We start from the raw sequence: 21,349 nt of genomic DNA on the forward strand, positions 1-21,349 counted from the left end.
TATTCACACATTTACTTTTAATAAAAATAAAAACACAAATAGGGGTCACGTGATGCCATGCGAGGAGCAGAGGTGTAATCGGCGAGCTCTGCTCACTTTGCTAATTGTTTATTTATTTTCATGTTATAATCTAGTGTGATTTGATACACCCAGCTACATATTTGTCCTTTGAGGTAAACATGGCAAAGAAGTCAAAATCCTTGGGCTCTGGAGACATAAAAAGACAATTATGTGCTCAAGCTGAAACCTCTTATGGGCCTGCAGACCAGGGACTCGGTTTGGACAGTACGGCGGGAGAAATCCAGCATCAACTCTCCAATATGTCTGTGATGCTGACATAGGTTGTTGCTGACTTCAGGATTTCTCTGTAATATGTCAATCGATTACGGCGATGGAAACAAAGTTGGTTACAAAAGTGGCAGATGTTGAGAAACGGATCGATTATCTGGAGTCTTCAGAGAGAGAATTGTCTGCTAATAAACTAGCAACCAAGGTACTATGGTACCTATGGTATACTAGATAATGTACAGATTGTTGGAATTCCTGAGCACGAGAGATCATGAGATCATCCAATAAAGATCTTGTGTTGCGCGAGGCGAGGAGCAAAGGAAAGCTTTCTTGGAAGAATCACAATATTTTCTTGTTCCCGTACTTTGCAAATTAGATGAGAGAAAAGAGACAGATTCAAGGAATGTAAGAAACTCTTACATCAATGGAAGATCACTTTTGCACTGATGTTTCCAGCCAAACTGAGAATAGATACTAAGGATGGCCGCAAAGTATTTATGTGTCCCAAGCAGAGGTGGAGAAAGTACGCAACTCCATTACTTGAGTGAAAGTACAGAATCTACTGATCAAATATTACTCCATTACAAGTGAAATTTGTAAAGTCAGATTTTTACTTAAGTAAAAGTAGATAAGTACTTGGTTTTAATAGTACTTAAGTATCAAATGTATATTTTCTTTTTTATGTCAATGCATTGTTTTATAATTCTTGCATTGTTGTATGTAATACTTACAATACCTTATGCCTCTGAAGCAACCTACTGAATACACTGACTAGCTTGTAGTATCTGTGGAATAAAGAGCTTTTAGAATGTTACAAAACCTATAGAAATAAAACAACTGAATTAACAAAAAAGCTATGATCATCTTAATGTTTTTATTTAACACTCCTACCCACCCCCACAAAAGCAGCATGGTAATGTTCTCACACAGCTCTGGCAGTGTGCAAAAATTCATGTGTATACATTTTTTTTATTTTTTTATTTCAGCTCTGCACATAACTAGTAATTATGCAAGGTAACAACAACATAAAAAAACTATAAAAGTTACAAGATTTTAACTTATTAAATTCTTAAGCTCATTTACATTTGAATTCACGCTTTTGCATGCTAACTAACGTCATTGTCGTACCTTACATATGCTTTAGCGGTGTATCCACAAGGCTATGTCAACTTGGCGGGCAAATCCATAAAAAAGAATTTGATCAACCATACTTCATATTGAATCATATTGAAGCGCTAAAGCACAGATCATTTAAAGTTTTCACAAGAAATGAATAGTTTACATACCTCAACATGCTTCCGCAGATTGGACGGCGAGTTTTTGAAGGTTGTGATATGGTTCGTTTTAGGCAAACAAAGCTTGGGGTTTGATTGTTGCACAAATGTTGGAATGTGTTCTGTATAATCTAGTTTTTGACACACAGGACATGGGCAAGGGAGGAGTAAGGAGACAATGAAGCAGGTTCAAGGTCAGTCTCTTTAATTGTTTGTTTAGCCACACAATCGAAGGTAAATGTCGATAACGTAAAACAGTTTGTATATAAATTAAAGCACTCTCAATTCTGGCGTGCCTTTTCAGGTCTCATCACTATAATGAGAGACAGGTGTTAGAGATAATTAAGACCCAGGTGAGCCTTACCACTCTCCCTTTCCCGCAGACCGACACATGACCACGCACATGCCCCCACTGCTGACTCAGGCCAGGGCAACATTCAGCCTGCCTACCTGCCAAAAACTGCCTTACCCCCTTTTTGGTCTTGGGCGCTGGGTAGGCTTTGATCATTGCGGTCGGATGCACCTACCCGTGACCCAAGTGGAACCCCAGATCCCTAACTTCCACCCGCCCAATTGCACAATTCTTTGGGTAGGCCATGAGTTCCGCCTGTCTCAGCACTCTCAGGACAGCCCTCAGATGTTGCATATGCCACTGCCAATCATTAATATAAATGATGATATCGTCTAGATATGCGGTGGCATATACTGTGTGCAGTCTGAGGACCTTGTCCATAAGGCACTGGAATGTGGCCTTCCCCCTCAGTGAAGCACATGAGAACGGGAATTCTCTCGTCTGTATCATCCTGATGCGGAGCCGAAATTGACGGCCCTGGCACCGCCTCACCAGCTATAGTATCGCATGTCACACTGTTCCAGCAACTGCTGATCGGCGACTTCCACAATGCCGTGGGCGTCATGGAGATGATGCGCAAAAGTGAACGGGCGGCCATGCTTCCTGAACTCAGAGACCGGAAAAGCTGCAGACTATGCTCTGGGGTCCAACCAACCCATTTCTGGATGGCCTTCTTCGGGTGGTTGTAATCTAGGAGGCTGGCGGTGGGAAGTTTCTGTGCCGCTAGCTCCGCATCCCCGGAGAGTAAGGGCAACAGGCATGACGCCCACTGATCAGGAGGCTACCTCCAAACCTCTGTGGTTTTCTCAAACAGGTCGAGGAAGGCCTCCGGATCTTAATTTGGCCCCATCTTCATGAGGGCCACCGGTGGATTAGGCTCAGGGGAGGTCGCAGTGCCAGCCCCCTCCCTGGCGATCAGTCTCCAGAGTACCTGCCGGTCCTCCGCTTGTGCCTCAGCAGTGAGGACCTCCAAATCCGGCTTCTCTGCAACACTGTGACAAGTTCTTAGCACTTGGGCAATGGAGGAGTCAGGAGACAACTAAGCAGGTTCAAGGTCAGTCTCTTTAATTGTTCCTTTAGGTGCACATTTGATGGTAACCATCGACAACGTCAAACAGTTTGTATATAAATGAAAGCACTCTCAATTCATGAAACTCTCAGTTCAGGCCATCATGCTTTCTGGTCTCTCTCTTCTCTCCTTGATGCTCTTGTGTGCCTTTTCTGGTCTCCCTCCACCATCAATATGCATGACCACGCCCCCTATGCCACAGTGTTTTGTTTCTCCACGTGGAAAGTGAATGGATTGAGACACCCCATAAAAAGAAGGATGGTTATTTATTTTCTTAAGTGTAAGAAATGTGATATGGTGTTTCTTCAAGAAACATTCCTCGCAGGAAGCTGAAAACGTTAGAACATATGGCGTAGGCCTGTTTTCGTTAGTGCTGGCTCAAGTAAGTACAGGGGAGTCATTACATTGATAAGTAAACATCTACCATACAAATCTTTCAAACAGATTAAAGATTCATTAGGGACAATCTTTATTGTTTTAGCAGAAATTCAGGGGCAAAGGTTGTTTTTGGCTAATATTTACGCACCTAACGTTGAAGGGATGTGCAAGCTGCTGGCACCCCTCATGATATAATATCGGGAGGAGACTTTAATCTTTTAATGGACTCAGTCCTCGATCATAGTGAAGCAAAAGTGTGTAAGCCCCTTAGAGCAACATTGACGCTTCACAGAATGTGAAAATATCTTGGTCTTGCAGATATTTGGTGACATTTGAACCCATCTGGTAGGGACTATACTTTTGACATTTTTTTCATCAGTTCATAAGATTAATTCTAGAAAATATATATATTTTTTATTTCTAAGTCTCTCTTTTCATTTGTTGTGGATTGCTCAATTGAAATATCTTAGTCTCAGATCACGCCCTGGTGAGTTTAGAAGTGTTGCACATATGGAGAAAAAGAAATCATATAGTTGGTGCTTTAATGTATCCCTTTTGCAAAATCCTGATTTCCAACAAATGTTAAAGACTGATGTTTATATGGAGACCAACTGGTCCTCAAGATCTTCTGTGGGCGTGGCTTGGGAGGCACTTAAGGTGGTTCTTAGGGGTCGGATCATACAGTATGCCTCATTCATCAAAAAATACAAAGCATGAGAACTTGTGGAGTTGGATGTGAATATTAAAAGAGCAGAGGCAGAGCTGAAGCGCCGAATGTCATCTGATGGCCTCAGAGAATTTACCCAATTGAAATACAGATAATAATATTTTGTCGAGGAAAGTGGAGTTTTGGTTATTCAGGGCAAGACAGTCATACTTTGAGTCAGGAGACAAAGCAGGGAAGCTTTTGGCTAGATATATAAAACATATATATATTGTCTACCATTCCCTCACTGAAATCTGCTGGGGGTGAAATTTTTACCTCGGCCATTGATATTAATAATGCCTTTAAAGAGTTCTATCTTGATCTATAGTTAAATATTTTCGTCTACTGGTGAAGATATTAGAAAATTTTAGCAACATTTCCCTGATCCAGCTAGATTTTTGTCAAATAAAATTTTTGACCAGCTAGAATTTTGTATAGGTATGGCATCTCTTATACATATAGATCAGGTGGGAATATATTAGGGGCTGTAGCTCTTTTGAAAAAATTAGGCATTTCATCAATATCACGTGGTCAGTGGCAAATGTTCAGTCTCCGGTCGCTGCCATCTCACTTGATGCCGAAAAGGTGTTTGATATGGCAGAATGGTATTATCTTTTTAAGATTTTGGAAATGTATGGGTTCGGAAGTACATTTATTGGTTGGATTAAGTTACTTTATTTACACCCTGTAGCAGTGGTACAAAAAAGTTGATTAATTTCAGATTATTTTACTCTGGATAGGGGCATTCGGTAGGGTGCCCTCTTTCCCCATTATTGTTCTGTCTTGCCCTGGAACCATTAGCAGCCATGATAAGAAAGGAGGAGGATTTTCCAGGGGTTATGGCGGAAGACGTGGCACATAAGCTTCTGCTTTACGCAGATGATATTTTATTATTTGTCTCTGACCCTACTAGATCTATGCCTTGCCTCCACAGAATTATTAATTCCTTTTCCAAGTTCTCAGGTTAAAAAGTCAATTGGTTTAAATCCGAAACATATCTGACAGCGTATTGTCCAATAACGGCCTTCCAGCCGCGTGCTTTCCAGTGGTCCAAACAGGGCATTAAGTATTTGGGTATTTTAATAAACCCTTTAATAAAAAGGTTTTCGAGCGATGTGGACAGGTGGGCTTCATTACATTTAACGATGATTGGGAAGATTAATGTTATTAAATTGAATTGCATTCAAAAAAGTAACTACCTGCTATAATCCCTCACTGTAGATGTCCCCCTCTCTTATTTCAAGCAATTTGATAGCATAGAGAAGTCCTTCATTTGGAATGGTAAGCGTCCCAGATTGCATTTCAATAAGTTACATAGGCTGATTGACAAATGTGGGCTAGGTCCACCCAAGATTTTGTTTTATTACTATGCGTTCAGTCTCAGACATTTGACTCATTGGTCTCTTCCACCTGAGAAAGCCCCTCCCTGGTTTGGTATTGAACAAGAATTTCTTGCCCCTAGTTCACCATTGCAAAGCCTCTCTATCAAACTAATCTGAGAAGTTAAGTTACACCCCGTTATTTCGCATTTGCACTTGGTATGGACAAAAGTGTCCAGAGTGTTTAACTGTTCAAGATTTTGCATAGATTTTATTGGACCCCCTCTAGATTGTATAGACTTGGTCTTAAAGACACCATCTGAGGATGGAGACATGGCCCATGTTTTTGGTGGGTTGCTGAGATCCAGAAATTCTGGTTGAAGGTTCAGAAATTTGTGTGTGACGTGGTAGGCACTCGGGTTTCATTTTGCCCCAGACTTTGTGTTCTGGGCGATGGGGTGGTCATCGATGTTGGGGATAGTCAAAAAGTTAATTGATTTCTGACCTGCGTGATGATCGCAAGGCAGGTTATTTTGAGGGGTTGAGGTCAGGTCAATTTTGCATCTTTTAAGATATCCTAAATACATTTTTTGATATCTGAAACTAAGATATGACTAGGCAAAATATAGTTGTAGATATCTTGAATTGGATTTATGACTAGTCAATATTTAATAGGAGATATCTTTAAATTGAATTTTTACCGTTTTCATTTAAAGATATCTATAATATATTTATGGATATCTCAAATTAATTAAAGACCAGGAAGATCTTTATTTGGAGATATTTGCAATTAGATATCTTGAATCAACATTCTTACTAGTGAAATATATTTTACAGATTTCTAAAATGTGTATGCACATTGCCACTCTTTATAAAAAATTATTAGAATGCATATCCATAGTAAGATTTTTGGGTTTATGGTTTGATAGCAGATTAACGTGAAGATAAGATGGTATAGATAAGATAAGTATAGATAAGATGGTGTGGAAAGGCAAGAGAATTTGTGTGTTATGTCAAATACGGGGAGCAGATAGAATGACATTAAAGTCTATATATACAGTTCATCCGCAAATTATTCACAGCGCTTCACATTTTCCACATATTGTTATGTTACAGCCTTATTCCAAAATGGATTAAATTCATTATTTTCCTCAAAATTCTACAAACAATACCCCATAATGACAACATGATATAAGTTTGTTTGAAATCTTTGCAAATTTATTACAAATAAAAAACGAAAAAAATCACATGTACATAAGTATTCACAGCCTTGGCCATGACACTCAAAACTGAGCTCTGGTGAGTTCTGTTTCCACTGATCATCCTTGAGATTTTTCTGCAACTTCATTGGAGTCAATCTGTGGTAAATGCAGTTGATTGAACATGATTTGGAAAGGCACACACCTGTCTATATAAGGTCCCACAGTTAACAGTGCATGGCAGAGCACAAACAAGACATGATGTCCAAGGAATTGTCTGTAGACCTCCGAGACAGGATTGTATCGAGGCACAGATCTCGGGAAGGGTACAGAAAAATGTCTGCATTGAAGCAATGAGCTCAATGGCCTCCATCATATGTAAATGGAAGAAGTTTGGAACCACCAGGACTCTTCCTAGAGCTGGCCATCCGGCCAAACTGAGCAATCTGGGGAGAAGGGCTCCAGCATTTCTCTGTGGAGAGAGGAGAACCTTCCAGAAGAACAACCATCTCTACAGCACTCCACTAATCAGGCCTGTTTGGTAGAGTGGCCAGACGGAAGCCACTCCTCAGTAAAAGGCACATGACAGCCCACCTGGAGTTTGCCAAAAAGGCACCTGAAGGACTCTTAGACCATGAGAAACAACATTATCTGGTCTGATGAAACAAAGATTGAAGTTTTTGGCCTGAATAGCAAGCATCATGTCTGGAGGAAACCAAGCACCGATCATCACCTGGCCAATACCATCCCTACAGTGAAGCATGGTGGTGGCAGCATCATGCTTTGGGGATGTTTTTCAGCGGCAGGAACTGGGAGACAAGTCAGGATCGAAGGAAAGATGAATGCAGCAATGTACAGAGACATCATTGATGAAAAGCTGCTCCAGAGCACTCTGGACTGCAGACTGGGGCGAAGGTTCATCTTCAAACAGGACAACGACCCTAAGCACACAGCCAAGATAACAAAGGAGTGGCTATGGGACAACTCTGTGAATGTACTTGAGTGGCCCAGCCAGAGCCCAGACTTGAACATCTCTGGAGAGATCTGAAAATGGCTGTGCACCGACGATCCCCATCCAACCTGATGGAGCTTGAGAGGTCCTGCAAAGAAGAATTGGAGAAACTGGCCAAAAATAGGTGTGCCAAGCTTGTAGCATCATACACAAAAAGACTTGAGGCTGTAATTGGTGCTAAAGGTGGTTCAACAAAGTATTGAGCAAAGGCTGTGAATACTTATGTACATGTGATTTTTTTTTTTAATTTTTTTTTATTTGTAATACATTTGCAAAGATTTCAAACAAATGTTTTTCACATTGTCATTATGGGGTATTGTTTGTAGAATTCTGTGGAAAATAATGAATTTAATCAATTTTGGAATAAGGCTGTAACATAACAATATGTGGAAAAAGTGAAGCGCTGTGAATACTTTCCGGATGCACTGTACATCAATGATACAGTCTGTACTGGACTATGGTTGTATTGTATATGGATCAGCAAGTAAAACTCATTTAAATAAACTGGACAGAATTCAGTCTCATGCTTTAAGTATCTGCTGTGGAGCATATTTAACATCTCCAGTTTCAAGTTGAAATGGGTGTAATGCCTCTAATATCTAAATTTATAAGACAGCAGTTAATGGGGTCGTATTGGGCAAACTTAGGAGGCCAGAGTGAAAATTACCCCACAAAAAAGGTAGCGAGTCTTAGTTGGGAACATGGGAAAAGTAAATGCATTGGTTGGATTGTTGGAGATTTAGTAAAAGATTAGAGGAGTATATATGCATCAATATTAACTATGCCACCAGTACCATTATGTGTCATGCCACAGCCCAATGCTGATCTAACTCTATTACAAATAAAACAAAATGAAGGACACAGAAGTGTATAAGGTTAGGGAGCATGTGGTGTTGAGATATGGGGATTTCACACACATTTTCTTAGATCCAAAAAATGGTTGCATACCCAATTCCAAAGTTGAAAGCTAAGTAGGATATCAGATTATTTATCGTGATTACTGGAGAAATGGTTGGTATAATGATAGCAGTAAAGTGGATAAGTGAAGTTAGAGGTCATCGTGTAAACATACAGTATGCTCAGACTCTAGCTCAGCCCTCTTAAGTCTGAGTGTTCAGCAATCAGATACAAGACAGGATTTGGTAATAGATATTCTTCAGGATTTATATTAATTACTGCAGAATAATATGTGTTCAGTTTTTGTTGGTTCTGGCACATGTGGGGTTGAAAGGAAATGAAGAGGTGCATACAGTACAGTGGATAAGTGTCTTTTAGTAGATCAGAAATAAAATAAATAACCAAAAATAATATTAATAACATATGGCAACAGCAATGAGATAATGAAATTAAGGGTAGACATTTGAATGCAATTCAACCAGCAGTAGGAAAGGGTAGTGTTAGATAATTTTGTCATCCAATGTATTTAATTTATTTTAAATACCCCCCCAATGAAATAGTTCTTTGCCTTATATGGGGGTGACATAAATGTTTGAACTATGTGTGAAACGTGAGAGTTGAGACAAGAAACACATTCCTAAAGAACACATCCTTTGAACAAGGAGCAGCTTTGCTTTGTGATGACACAAAAAGCTACATCACCCAGAGAAGTTGTTGAAAAGCATTAATTATTTCACAGGTAGGTTATTAGGAGGGAGAAGTAGAGAAGAGAATATAATAACAAGACCAAGGTTGGGTCATAGAGGGCTGAAGAGCACATTATACTTAATAGGGAAACATCCAACATGATTTTGTGAAGTGCGTGTGGAGTCAGTGAGTCGGTGGAGCACGTAATTGTTCAGTTGTAGGACATATAGAGTGGAAAGAAAGAGGGCTGGATGTGGGAGCTGGAGGAGCTGAACACGCAGCTGCAGCCCCGACGGGGTTAGGTAGGGTGGTGTAGGTATTTTATATGTAAAAAGTGCCGATAGTCCCAGTGGGCGATAGGTGGCGGTAATGCACCAATGGGTTTTCGAACCACTGTGAAACAGCAAGAAGAAGAAGAAGAAGAAGAAGAATACTTCACAGTAAACGGAAAAAATCTCGTTTATTTTCATGCTAATATGGCAGCGCAGTCGGGTGAAGGCGATACGGGTGAGTACCGCTTTTTTCAAATAAATATTATATATATATATATATATATATATATATATATATATATTCGTAACACAACTACCTAACAGAGTATGAAGTCGGGCGGTTTAGTGGATAGAATAGTAATTTGTCATGTAAACAAGGAGTTCGCTCACTGCCGACGACTGTCACAACACCGCTGTCTGAAACATGTCCGTACACATACTAATCACCGGACGAACAGCCGGACAGGACTGCTTATTTCTTACGATCATGACCGACATAGAGTAATGACGCAAAAACAAATAAACACATCAATAGACTCTGGCTGCGGCTCAAATACAAGTTGCCTACCCAGACAATATTGTGGGGCATCGAACATTCGGAACGCGCCTATGTTGCCCAAATAATTCTGTCTAGATAGACAGCTCACTAGTTTTTGTGTGTTACAGCCTGTGTGTGCGTGATGGCTACCCTCACATGCCCGATACCATCGTTTCAGTGATGATCAGTTAGGAGGGGAGTAAACAAACACACCTCATAGCGATATCTGGCCATGTACAGGTTTCGAGTTTGTCTTGCCTGTCGCTTTAAATACTCGTAAGAAATTAAATAGATGTTGTGCTTTTGTTCCCTAGAATAGGAATTCACCATTCCTTAGATCTAAACTGTACTTATTTGGCATGATGTGTGGTCATCTATTCACGACCAGACTGAGATAGGTGCTGCTATAGACGTCACAGATCGTCACGGGGGGCGGCACATTGAGGGACAACTTGAGGGCAGTAAATAATTTTTTTTATTTTCTAGGGCTGTCAATCAATTAAACATTTTTATCGAATTAATTACATGGTGTCCCGATTAATTAATCGCATATACAAATATTTGCTGAGAAAGCCCCTCATATAACAATAATTCAATAATGATTATACATATTTATATCAATATATAATTATACATAGTTATCTTTAAATATTTAAACATTATATATATAAATAAAAAATATTCAGATAATTAAAATGCATTACATTCTTAATCATTGATAAGACCATAAAGTGGCTTTAGAATACAATGTATTGTTTACCACCATATTATTGATCATAAGTCAATCATAGGCATACAGTTCACAGCAATCCATTTCACAAGTGAATTTGTCAATCAGTTGGAGATTTATTATGAGGGCTTGTTTAAGGACCCCTCAATTTGCACCTGCATCAGACATTTTTAAAATTATTCTTTTTATTAATGCTTACAAAACTTTTACATCTAGAGCCAAGAGGTATATTAAAACAAACAACAACAAAAAGGAAAATAAATAAATAAACAGTTTAATAAAAATATCAAATTGTTTACGTATGTCAATACACTTTACAGCTTTACTAATGGTTTATAACCACCATACTTACATTTATGAATACTAAACTTTGCCAACAAAAGCAGAACATTAATCAAATAATATTCCTTATGAAGAGACATGTCATAGCTAAAAAAATGAATAAAACATTTTCAAAACAACGTTGAAAGCTGGGAATAATATGATCGCTAACAATCTTGCAGAAATCAGACCAAAAACAAGTCGAGTAGGGACAACTCCAAAATAAATGAAAAAATGTTTCCTCCTGTAGACCACAAAATGTACAGAATATATCGACATCACAATTAAATCTCTCTACAAGAAAATAATTAGTGAGGTAGTACTTACAAATAAGGTTGAAGGAAATTTCTAAGATTTTATTCTTATTGGGTAACTTCCAAATTTTGCACCATCTCAATCCAGCCACACCCTGCATCAGACATGCTTGTGTAGCGTCTCGGGTGTGTTGCATCATAAACATAAAATGTTTAGGTAACTGTGTCAAGTTAAATATAGTTTAATACTCAATATTTAAACACATCTTGAGATCCCTTAGTTCGCATTTGTGCTCCTTCAAGTGTTTTGAATGCAAGAACATAACACATCTTTGTGTTGTTGCTGCTGAATGTTGTTTTCTTCACTGTATAAACTGTGTGTTGCAAATACAGCTGAAATTTCACTTAGTGCCCTCTGGAGTAAACAAGTGGTACTACAAGCTTGCATCTCTCAGGACTCTTCCTTATTATGGTCTGGGTGAAGTGTGATTATTTGCGTTATTTAATTAGTTTTTGCAAAATTAATAGCACTGAATTAACGCGTTAAATCAACAGCCCTAGTATTTTCTTTTTGCTAGCCAGCTGACACAGTCATGTAATTTTACAGATACATCAATGATGAAAAGAAATTCAAATTATATTAGTCTTTTCTTTGAGATGGCACAAAAAAGAAATGATGACTGAAACAGGCAAATTACTAGCAATGCAGACACAGTGTTTGTCTTGTACTGTGTGATAAATACATGTATCTTTTTAAATGAAAAATTATAAAATGCTGGGCCTTTATCGCATTTCAAGCCTTTATTCAGAAAATGATTGCATTCACCTCACATGAGGACCATTATATTTGTAATGCCTCCACCCCCAAAATGGTTTGGGGGGCAATGTTAAAGGCATGGTTACAGCCTTGATTTATATATTAAAAAGATTTTTTTTTGAATAATACAGTCAGTGAATAAAATTTTGTATAAATGAAAGCTACTTCCTCTTATATAATTTTCTCTTTATTTGGAACTTGTCAAACACATAGACCAAGTTAAAAAAAAAAAACTCAATTTGGTTTTAAATCAACCAAAATAATGCTGCATTTCATATTATGCCAAATTTCAGTGTGATTTTGGGGACTTATTATTATAAACTTTCCTAAAGAAACACAATATTTTCCATAAGCAATGCAATAAAAAAATATAATACAGAAGTAAAAAAAAATATTCAACAAATATAAACACTTCATAAGGCTTTTAGTACCCGTGTTTCCACTATCGGCCAAATGAGGGCCAATACCTTTGGGCCAAACAAGGCCAACTGGAGATTGAGGCAGGGTCAAAGTCAAAGGCAGAGTTTCGACATACTGGCCAGGTTGTATATCCAGCGCACAATAGTAGTTGTTTGGGAAAATTTAAACCATTGTGGGTATAATTCAAATCCATTAAAACTGATAATGGACATAGCAGTGCCTAAAGAAACAACTTTTCATGGTTCGAGATCATGGACGGTGTGCTGGAACATCATCCCACTGTTAGTGGAGAGACCACTCGGACACCATGGTAGTTACAGTCGGTGAGTTGTCAGCGTTAACATATCTTGCTAGCTAGCTAATGTTTACAAATGATATAACTCAATTTTTTTTAGATAACTAGATAACATGTTACCTCAGCTTGAGCTTCCATCTTGCTAGTGAAATGGCTGTGTTGTGTGACGCTGGCACACAGGGCCATGTTAAGGGTGAGTTTTAGGGCAACTCTGCAGTGCCTATTGGCCTGATGGTGGAAACACAGATACATTTTGGTTTGTTCTTGCTCAAGGTCCAAAGCTATTGGCCCCGGCTGGCCAATTGATAACGCTGGCTTGCACTGGCCTGGTAGTGGAAAAGCAGCTAGTGATTTAAGTAATCTCTATAGAGAATATATGAAAATGAATATTTGAAGGCAAACATGGCCAGTATTATTAAAACAAAATTGTATTAAGGGTGATGACATGTATTTAAAAAAAAAAAATGCATGACACATAATTGTTGCCGCATGACACATTTTCCTCATCAGTGTTGGTTAGAATGTCAGTCTGTCTAGCTATTTGTGATGTTTGACTTCCTCAGCGTTTTATGGTAAAAAACTCAATAGAATTAGAAGTGATCATGTAAGTGTTGTGGTTTGTGCCGCGATATCGAGAGAAACTGAATTGAGTAGTGCGATTGTCCCCGCTCTGCACTCTACTGTCTCTGGAGCAGAAACAGGAAGCCAGTGTACTCCATATCGCTTTTTCTAAAGCCAAATCAATTCCAAACACTGGAGGACTCTTCACAATATCGATCTTCTCGTTAACAGTGAGTTGATGAACTAGTAGCATCTCCACCTTCCTCCTCTATTTCTCCGACAGAACCGCGTAGGCTATGTGTAATGTGAATACAATTCTGTGCACATTTCTTGCCACACGGTCGTGACTTTGCGTAACCGCAATAGGGAGAATAATCCAAAATGTATACTGGTTGTCAAATTTATACCGGTTTATCATCACTTAATGTGAGCATTTTCAGAACACACGCGCATGTTCCGCACACACATACATCACCTGTCAATCAAAAAGGGTGCAGCTGTTACGGCGAATAATAAAATTACGTGCTCTGGATTATTTTCAACAGCAGAATAAGAATGTGAACATTTCTAATAAGTTACACAGGCCAAGGCTATCACAAATATAGCCGATTATTTTTTTAGTTATTGACGTTTTAATCAGTCTGCCGGTCAGTTAAGTAAAATCTTTTTCATTTGCCCCTTCAAATATCCACTTGTCCCAGACAAGTGTTAACGTTGAGATTAAATATTGTATTCAACATTCTCCGATAACAACTTTTTCTTCTGCAGTATTGCTCCTAATGTAAATATACATTGTTGTAAAGGAGTTTTAGATATTATTTTGGAAAACAAGCCAAAAAACACTAATCAAAACTTATTTTGTTCCAGTGTATAATGAGCTAAGCATACACTCTCTCACATTATGTTTGCTTTGATCCATCTTTAACAAACTTTTTCTTAATAGAGTTGCTTATTGCCGATTTTCTCCATGATAAGATACACACAGTGAACATGATGCATATATTATGATTCACTACGTCGCAAGCGTCACGTTATAATCTAGCTGCAGCAAATGTGCACGTGTGATGAGCATCCCCACACCAGAGTTTCCATCAGCCGGGAGAAGAATCATTCTCTTCCCCGGTCACTTCACGCAACTCATAGATGCACTGCTGACTGCACAGAGAAATGCCAGTTTCTGAGTTTATTTTCATAACCTGCTTCATTATTATTTTTATTTTAATAAAGGATGTTTTAAAGATATATTGGCAGGTGTTTTATTGAAACGGAATGTGGCACAATAATCGTTTTATCTAGATTATCTTGTTTTCATAATCGTTGGAAGCCAAAATCGTAACTGAAAATAAAATTAGATTAATGGCCCAGCCCTACTGTAAGTATTGTATCAGGCTTTGTGTATCATGGGAAGGTTTAAGGTCAGGTATCTAGTTCCAAGTTATTTTAAAGCTAAGTCCTCGTTTTATTTGTATATTCAAATATGTATAGACAGAAAGTAGTTATGAGAGTTCAGATTTAGCTTGAACCAAGTCTCTTTCTTCATGCATATTAGTTCTTTGCATCAACTTTACTCACCAGGAAACTGAAACCAAATGTGTTCTGAATTATACATAAACTGCTGCTAAGTCATTGAACAAACAATATGGAACTATCTCACTGCCAGATGCAGATCTGTTCTCTTTCAAAGTCAGTCCTGTGTTTTACAAATAAACTGTAACTGATTTAACTGTTTCATGTTAACATTTTTAATGGGTGCAACAACCATGGTAACAATCTTCAAGAATGTCTGCGGGATTAAAATGTTCTTACTCATCCCTCTCTTTTACTATGAGTGTCTTTGCTTTTACATTGTTTTGTTCTTTATTTTGTATTTCCTATTTTTAAAGGCAATGGAAATGAACAGATTCTTGACTTGGGAGCTGCACTGCTGAATAAGTGAGTATCTACTTCAATTTAGTTCTTGTTATTCATGTTCTATGCATTTGTTTTTTCATTACTTCGGTCATCTTGCCCCTCTCTCTCAGCTTCATCTATGAACGGGTTCGGCGGCATGGTGATTGTGATGTTGAGGTAACCCGGAGTCAGTTGGGTGGCGTGGAATTGTGTGACCCCAGCCATAAACGCCTTGCAGAGTGTTTGCAGCAGATTGGAGACGAGCTGGATGGAAATATGCAGCTGCAAAGGTAAGTTATATGCCTTTGCAGCTGAAAATACATTTCCACTGTCTCTGGGTTTTTATCAACATCTATGGCATGTGCATCCAGATGATATACTCTGACTATATAGTTAATATATCTATAAAATATGTAGCTATATACTACACATACGGCATGTATACTAAAACCATGTATGTATTAAAACTTCTGTGTACATTCAGACTATATGCTATATAATTATATATATAGAGAGAGAGAGAGAGAGAGAGAGAGAGAGAGACTCACACACACTCACACACATATATGTAGTTTGGGCTTGTTTATAGTTAAAAGTCCAACTTTATGCACCAAATCTTTTTTTTTTTCTTTTTTTTCTAGTTATTATTTGGAATTCAGTTGCACACTAAATGGATTTTGGGACTCTTTTAGTCAATGTCTGTGCTTGTCATAGTAAGGAAAACGAACAGAAGTTTCATCATTCTATAAATCAATAATAATAATAAAAAACGATCGGCAGATTAATTGTGTATCTGCCTTTGTCACCACCTTGGTTATTGATATTGGCAAAATCCACTATTGGCTGACCGCTGGTATATACATACTGCCTATATCAAATCAAATCAAATCACTTTATTGTCACACTACCATGTACACAAGTGCAACAGTAGGTGAAAGTCTTGTGTGCAGTTCCGAGCAACATAGCAGTCATGACAGTGACGAGACATATAACAATAAACAACATACTTACGCAACACAATTTACATATCAAATGTACACATACTTACACAACACAGTATTATATACAATGTACAGTTAACAATACACACAATATAGAATACACATACAATACAAAATTAAAAAATAAGAGTATATAAAATATATATATATATATATGCAGTAGTTGTATTGAGGGGAATATATTTGACAGTCCAGTGTGAGATAATAAGATGAAGATTAAGAAGATTAATAAAGTGCAGTGCTGATTGTTGATCGTGAGAGATCAAGTGTTCAAAAGTCTGATTGCTTGGGGGAAGAAGCTGTCATGTAATTGGCTGGTGCGGGTCCTGATGCTGCGTTACCGCCTGCCTATATAGTGTATTTAGTCTGTGTATCTATATAGTAGGTATACCTTATAGCTATATACTACACCTACTCTACAATTCAGACTATATAATATTCTAGATATTATGACCATATTTTATATATCTAAATAGTATTGACTATTATTCTGCTTGCATAGAGCTATATGCTACACCCACAGCATGTACATTCAGACACAGTATGTATATAGGCAGGCTGTATGCTGCTTTCTGTCACAGTCATAAGAACTTGTGTTTCACTTGCTGTGCAGTCTCTATTCTGTGTAACAGTGATGGTATATGGTAACCTAAACAGCCAAAATCATAAAATTATTTCAACACAGTTTGAATTACAGTTATTTGCCAATTATTTATTCTGCTATTTTTTTTTTTTTTCTGTGTGGGTTTTTAACCCAGTGAGGCTTTTTAACACTAAAATAGCATGTATCATTGCTAGTTTGGAACTGACTGTGTGGAACGGATAATGTCATATGAACCCTTCAGTATGAATATTACAGGAATAGTTTCTTTTCATTATCTCCTGCTATGCTCAGAAATGCTCACTGGATGGCAATGTGCTGCAACTCAATGATGTGCATCTCCATTCTTGTTTTGTGTTGTTAGCATGCTAAATGACTCCAAACTTCAGCCTACTAAAGACGTCTTCATCAAAGTGGCATGTGAGATCTTCTCTGATGGGAAGTTCAACTGGGGCAGGGTGGTGGCACTTTTCTACTTTGCATGTCGGCTTGTCATCAAGGTGAAGGTCTCATATTGATGCAATCCATTGTTTTAATTTAAGTGAAAATGAAAATTCTCTTATCATTTACTTGCCCTCATGCCATCCCACAAATGAAGATATTTACAAGAATGTCTCCGCTCTGTAGGTCCTCAGTGCAAGTGAATGGTGAACCAATCTATGATGCTCCAAAAAGCACATAAACACAGCATAAAAGTTATCCATAAATCTCCAGTGGTTTAATCCATGTCTTCTAAAGCAATCTAACAGATTTTGGGTGAGACCAGAACAAAATGTAACTCCTTTTTCACTGTACAGCTTGACATTGCAGTCTCTAGGCATGATAATGATTTAAAGCTTGATTACACTTCCTAGTGCTTGACGCATCTGTAGAGCGCTAGATGGTGCTACTAGTGTAATCGAGCTTGAAATCATGATAACCAAGAGACTGCTGACGTCAAGGTTTATTGTTAAAATATAGGTATATTTTGTTCTGTTCTCACCCAGAAGATTATACCACTGGAGATTTATGGATTAGTTGTTAGTCTGCCTTTTGTGTTTTTACCAAAGTTCTGTTCACCATACAGAGCTGAGATATTTTTCTAAAAATCTATGTTTGTGTTCTGCATAAGTCATACACAACTGGGATGTTCTGAGAATTTTCATTTTTGGGTGAACTAACCCTTTAATGTTTTTAACATTCTCTTTCTCACTCTTACTCACAGGCTATTTCGACAAAGATTCCTGACATTATCAGAACCATCATCAGATGGACTATGTCCTACATTCAGGAGCATATTATTAACTGGATTAGGGAACAGGGTGGCTGGGTAAGTAGCAAAAGTATGATTTACTCACCCTGTCAGTTTCTTAAAAATGTAAAATGTTGGGTGTTAAAATGAATGTGACATTTTCACACATGCTACCAATGACCTTTATCAAACCCACTGATACTGCCATAAATTGCTTCAAAGCAGCACGCCACCTTTGTTAAATTCACACAGTAATTTCTTAAAAACAACATTTCACTTCCTTATTGTGACAATTTAGGTGGAATGTAGGCCAGGACTTGATATCATTCATTTTGGGCCGTATTATAGAAAGATCCTAACTCTTGAATGCTATCTTATCTGTTTAGTAAACATGGCGATTTCAGAATCATAACTTAAACTTGTCAAATTTTAACCTTTCATTTAGAAAATGTCTGTAATACAGCCTCAAGATTTGATTGGAGGGAGGGAAACATGTTAGGCCAAGGGTTTATAAACTGTTTAATGTCAAGGACAACCAAATAAGATAAATGACTTTTCAGGGCCCCCATTCCTAAAATTTAGAGGCAGATATATATTTTTATGAATTAAAAATACCCATTTCTATTGATTAAGCTAAATATTATTGGAAAATCATTGTATTGATGCCACAACTAATTAACTTAAAATGGAAAATATGTAATTTGTATATAATTAAAACCCATAATTAGAGTAATGTTAGATGTGTAGACCAACAGAAAGATGCTTTCAAATGTATTTGTATATCGCTCTTCATAATAGTTCTCTCATCTCGTGAAATCTCATGATATTCTAACAGCCTTTAAAAAGTGGAACGTCTCCGTAATACAATATTATTATATATTACTGTATTAAGGTAGAGCTGTGAATAGTGTACTGTACTGTAGTTAATTTGCCAAGCCAAGATATTAAATGTGATTTCCCCAAAAAATACATTTTGTAAAATTTCTCTCTCTCTCTCTCTCTCTCTCTCTCTCTCTCTCTCTCTCTCTCTCTCTCCTCGTGGACCGCCTAGTGCCCTCTTGTGGCCTGGGGGGGTCCCCGGACCACAGTTTAAAAAAAACCTGTGTAAGGCTATAATATTATTTTTGGTTAATATTGTGATTTGCCTATGTGGCCTTGGTTATATCAGCAGAAATAAATTTCAGAGATATAAAAAGTTTATATATTTTAAAGAAAGTTTATGAAGAAAAATGTTGGTAATACATTAAGTATCATGAACTACAATGAAGAATATTTTTAACAGCACTTATTAACCTTGGTTAATGTTAATTAGTAAAAACAATATTTTTAATTTTTAGTTCATGCATTATTCTTAATGTTTATGGGTTTCAATTAAAAAAAACATGGTATATGTTGAAATAAACATTAACAATTGTAAAAGTATTGTTCAATGTTTGTCAACTAATGTAGTTAACGAAAACAACATATTGTGATATTATCCATTTTATAATAATAATAAAAAAATATGTACAGTGATGAATCATCTGTAATAACATTAGGGAGATTTATTAAGAAATTACATAGTCAAATTTAGATTTCATATTGTCTTTAAGTTCCTAATTGCTCCTACTCTTCCCCTCTTAACAATCTCTTTTTATCTTCTTCAGGAGGGAATTCGCTCTTACTTCGGGACCCCCACATGGCAGACTATTGGGGTCTTCCTGGCTGGAGTTCTCACCACTGTGCTGGTGATCCGCAAGATGTGAAGACAAGGACAGAGAGGAAGGTGGAGAGCAAGAGAAGGGAAAGTTAAGACAGAGAACAGAGGGTGAAACAGACTAGCAAAAGGGAACAGAAAGATGTGGGGGTTTCGAATAGAGAGACAGAAGGAAGAAAGGGATGAATAGGAGTTTTGAAAATGATTTCATCTTATAGAAAAAGAGATTGAGAGGGAAAGAGAGAGAGTCAAGGATGATATGGTTTTATCAAGCCACTCTTGTTACTCTTGAGCCTATAACCTTTCTCATCTACAAGCTTAAATCTCTATAATATTTGCACTGAAAATGAGAGTTTAATGTGTAAGAGTTCAGGTTTAGGCATAATTTTAGGTATTTATTTTTTGTTTGGGGTTAAGGGTGTTTAGGTCATATAGGTTCAGAGGCTTGGGTAGATTGGGTATTTGATTTAATTTATTGACATTGTTTCAATTCATACATTTGTCGTTTAAGATCAGTCTCATATTCTTTGTCAAATTGTGCATAATGGCAGTAAAAATAAGATTTAATTTGATTTATAATTGCTTTGTAAGTGTTGAATTGCTGTTATTTCTAAATGTTTTTTTGCAATGTGCTGTCATCTGAAAGGATGGGAATGGGCTCAGGGTGTATTTTGTGGATAACTGAATTTCTCCTCTCTTCCTCACTCCTCTCTTCTTTCTTTGTTCATAGTCTCCTTCAACTCATCACAGTAGGGACTATGAAATATCTAATCCAAAGGCATGCAGTTGATTGTACTTCAGCGATGAAGGTACAAGTTTAGCCTCTTAAGTGTACGTCTTAGTGTTTGCAACAGTGTTTGAGCATGGGAATGCGACAATGCAGCCAACCAATCAGCACTCTGTTGCACTATGTGGTTGTGTATAAGTTAATATGAGCAATGCATCCTTCCTTTGACTGGGATGGACAAGACAAGTGACTCTTAAATGCATTCAACTTCTCTGAGCCATGACGAATGTGTTTTTTACATAACCAAATTTTTTCCTTTTTGAACAGTGGATTTACCTGCCTGACTGTCCAAAAACAGGACTAGTGCAGATGTGATTCTTTCCACATATGGGGATGTAATGAATATCAGTTTGTTTTGCTCGAGCTGGTGCAAACACTCAGTGATTCTGTGCATTTGAAATACGCACAGACACTGACTTTTATCTCTGACTTTCAGACAGATCAGTTTAGCTCTTCCCCTCTGTAAAGTCTTCTCAGTACTGTATTTTTACGATGTTAGCCACACCCACAACCTAACTCTACTTGTAATTGATTTTTTTTATTAATTTGTTGTGTTTTTTTTACAGTGCCTTGGGCTTTTTACAATACTAGCCACCATTTTTCATCTTTTTCTACGTCTTTGTAAAATGGTATGAATTGTGCACCCTGAGGCAGTTTATGCGCTGTGAGCTCATGAATTTGTTTTGTAAGATGTAAAATGAAACAATAAATCGTTTTTATGAATTTCAATATAAATCTGTGTTTTATTGTTAGA

General features: G+C 37.5%; 1 protein-coding gene across 1 annotated transcript; it reads left to right on the forward strand.

The window, feature by feature from the left end:
- The first annotated feature begins 9,580 nt into the window (after positions 1 to 9,580).
- Positions 9,581 to 21,299, forward strand: baxa (BCL2 associated X, apoptosis regulator a). The gene is made up of 6 exons (XM_052139271.1): positions 9,581 to 9,688; positions 15,273 to 15,321; positions 15,411 to 15,569; positions 17,246 to 17,381; positions 18,086 to 18,190; positions 19,759 to 21,299. Exons 1-6 carry the CDS (start codon positions 9,658 to 9,660, stop codon positions 19,855 to 19,857), a joined length of 579 nt encoding a protein of 192 aa, XP_051995231.1. The 5' UTR covers positions 9,581 to 9,657; the 3' UTR covers positions 19,858 to 21,299.
- Positions 21,300 to 21,349: the final 50 nt, after the last annotated feature.

Source organism: Xyrauchen texanus, chromosome 12, assembly GCF_025860055.1.
Source record: "Xyrauchen texanus isolate HMW12.3.18 chromosome 12, RBS_HiC_50CHRs, whole genome shotgun sequence".
NCBI lineage: Eukaryota > Metazoa > Chordata > Actinopteri > Cypriniformes > Catostomidae > Xyrauchen > Xyrauchen texanus.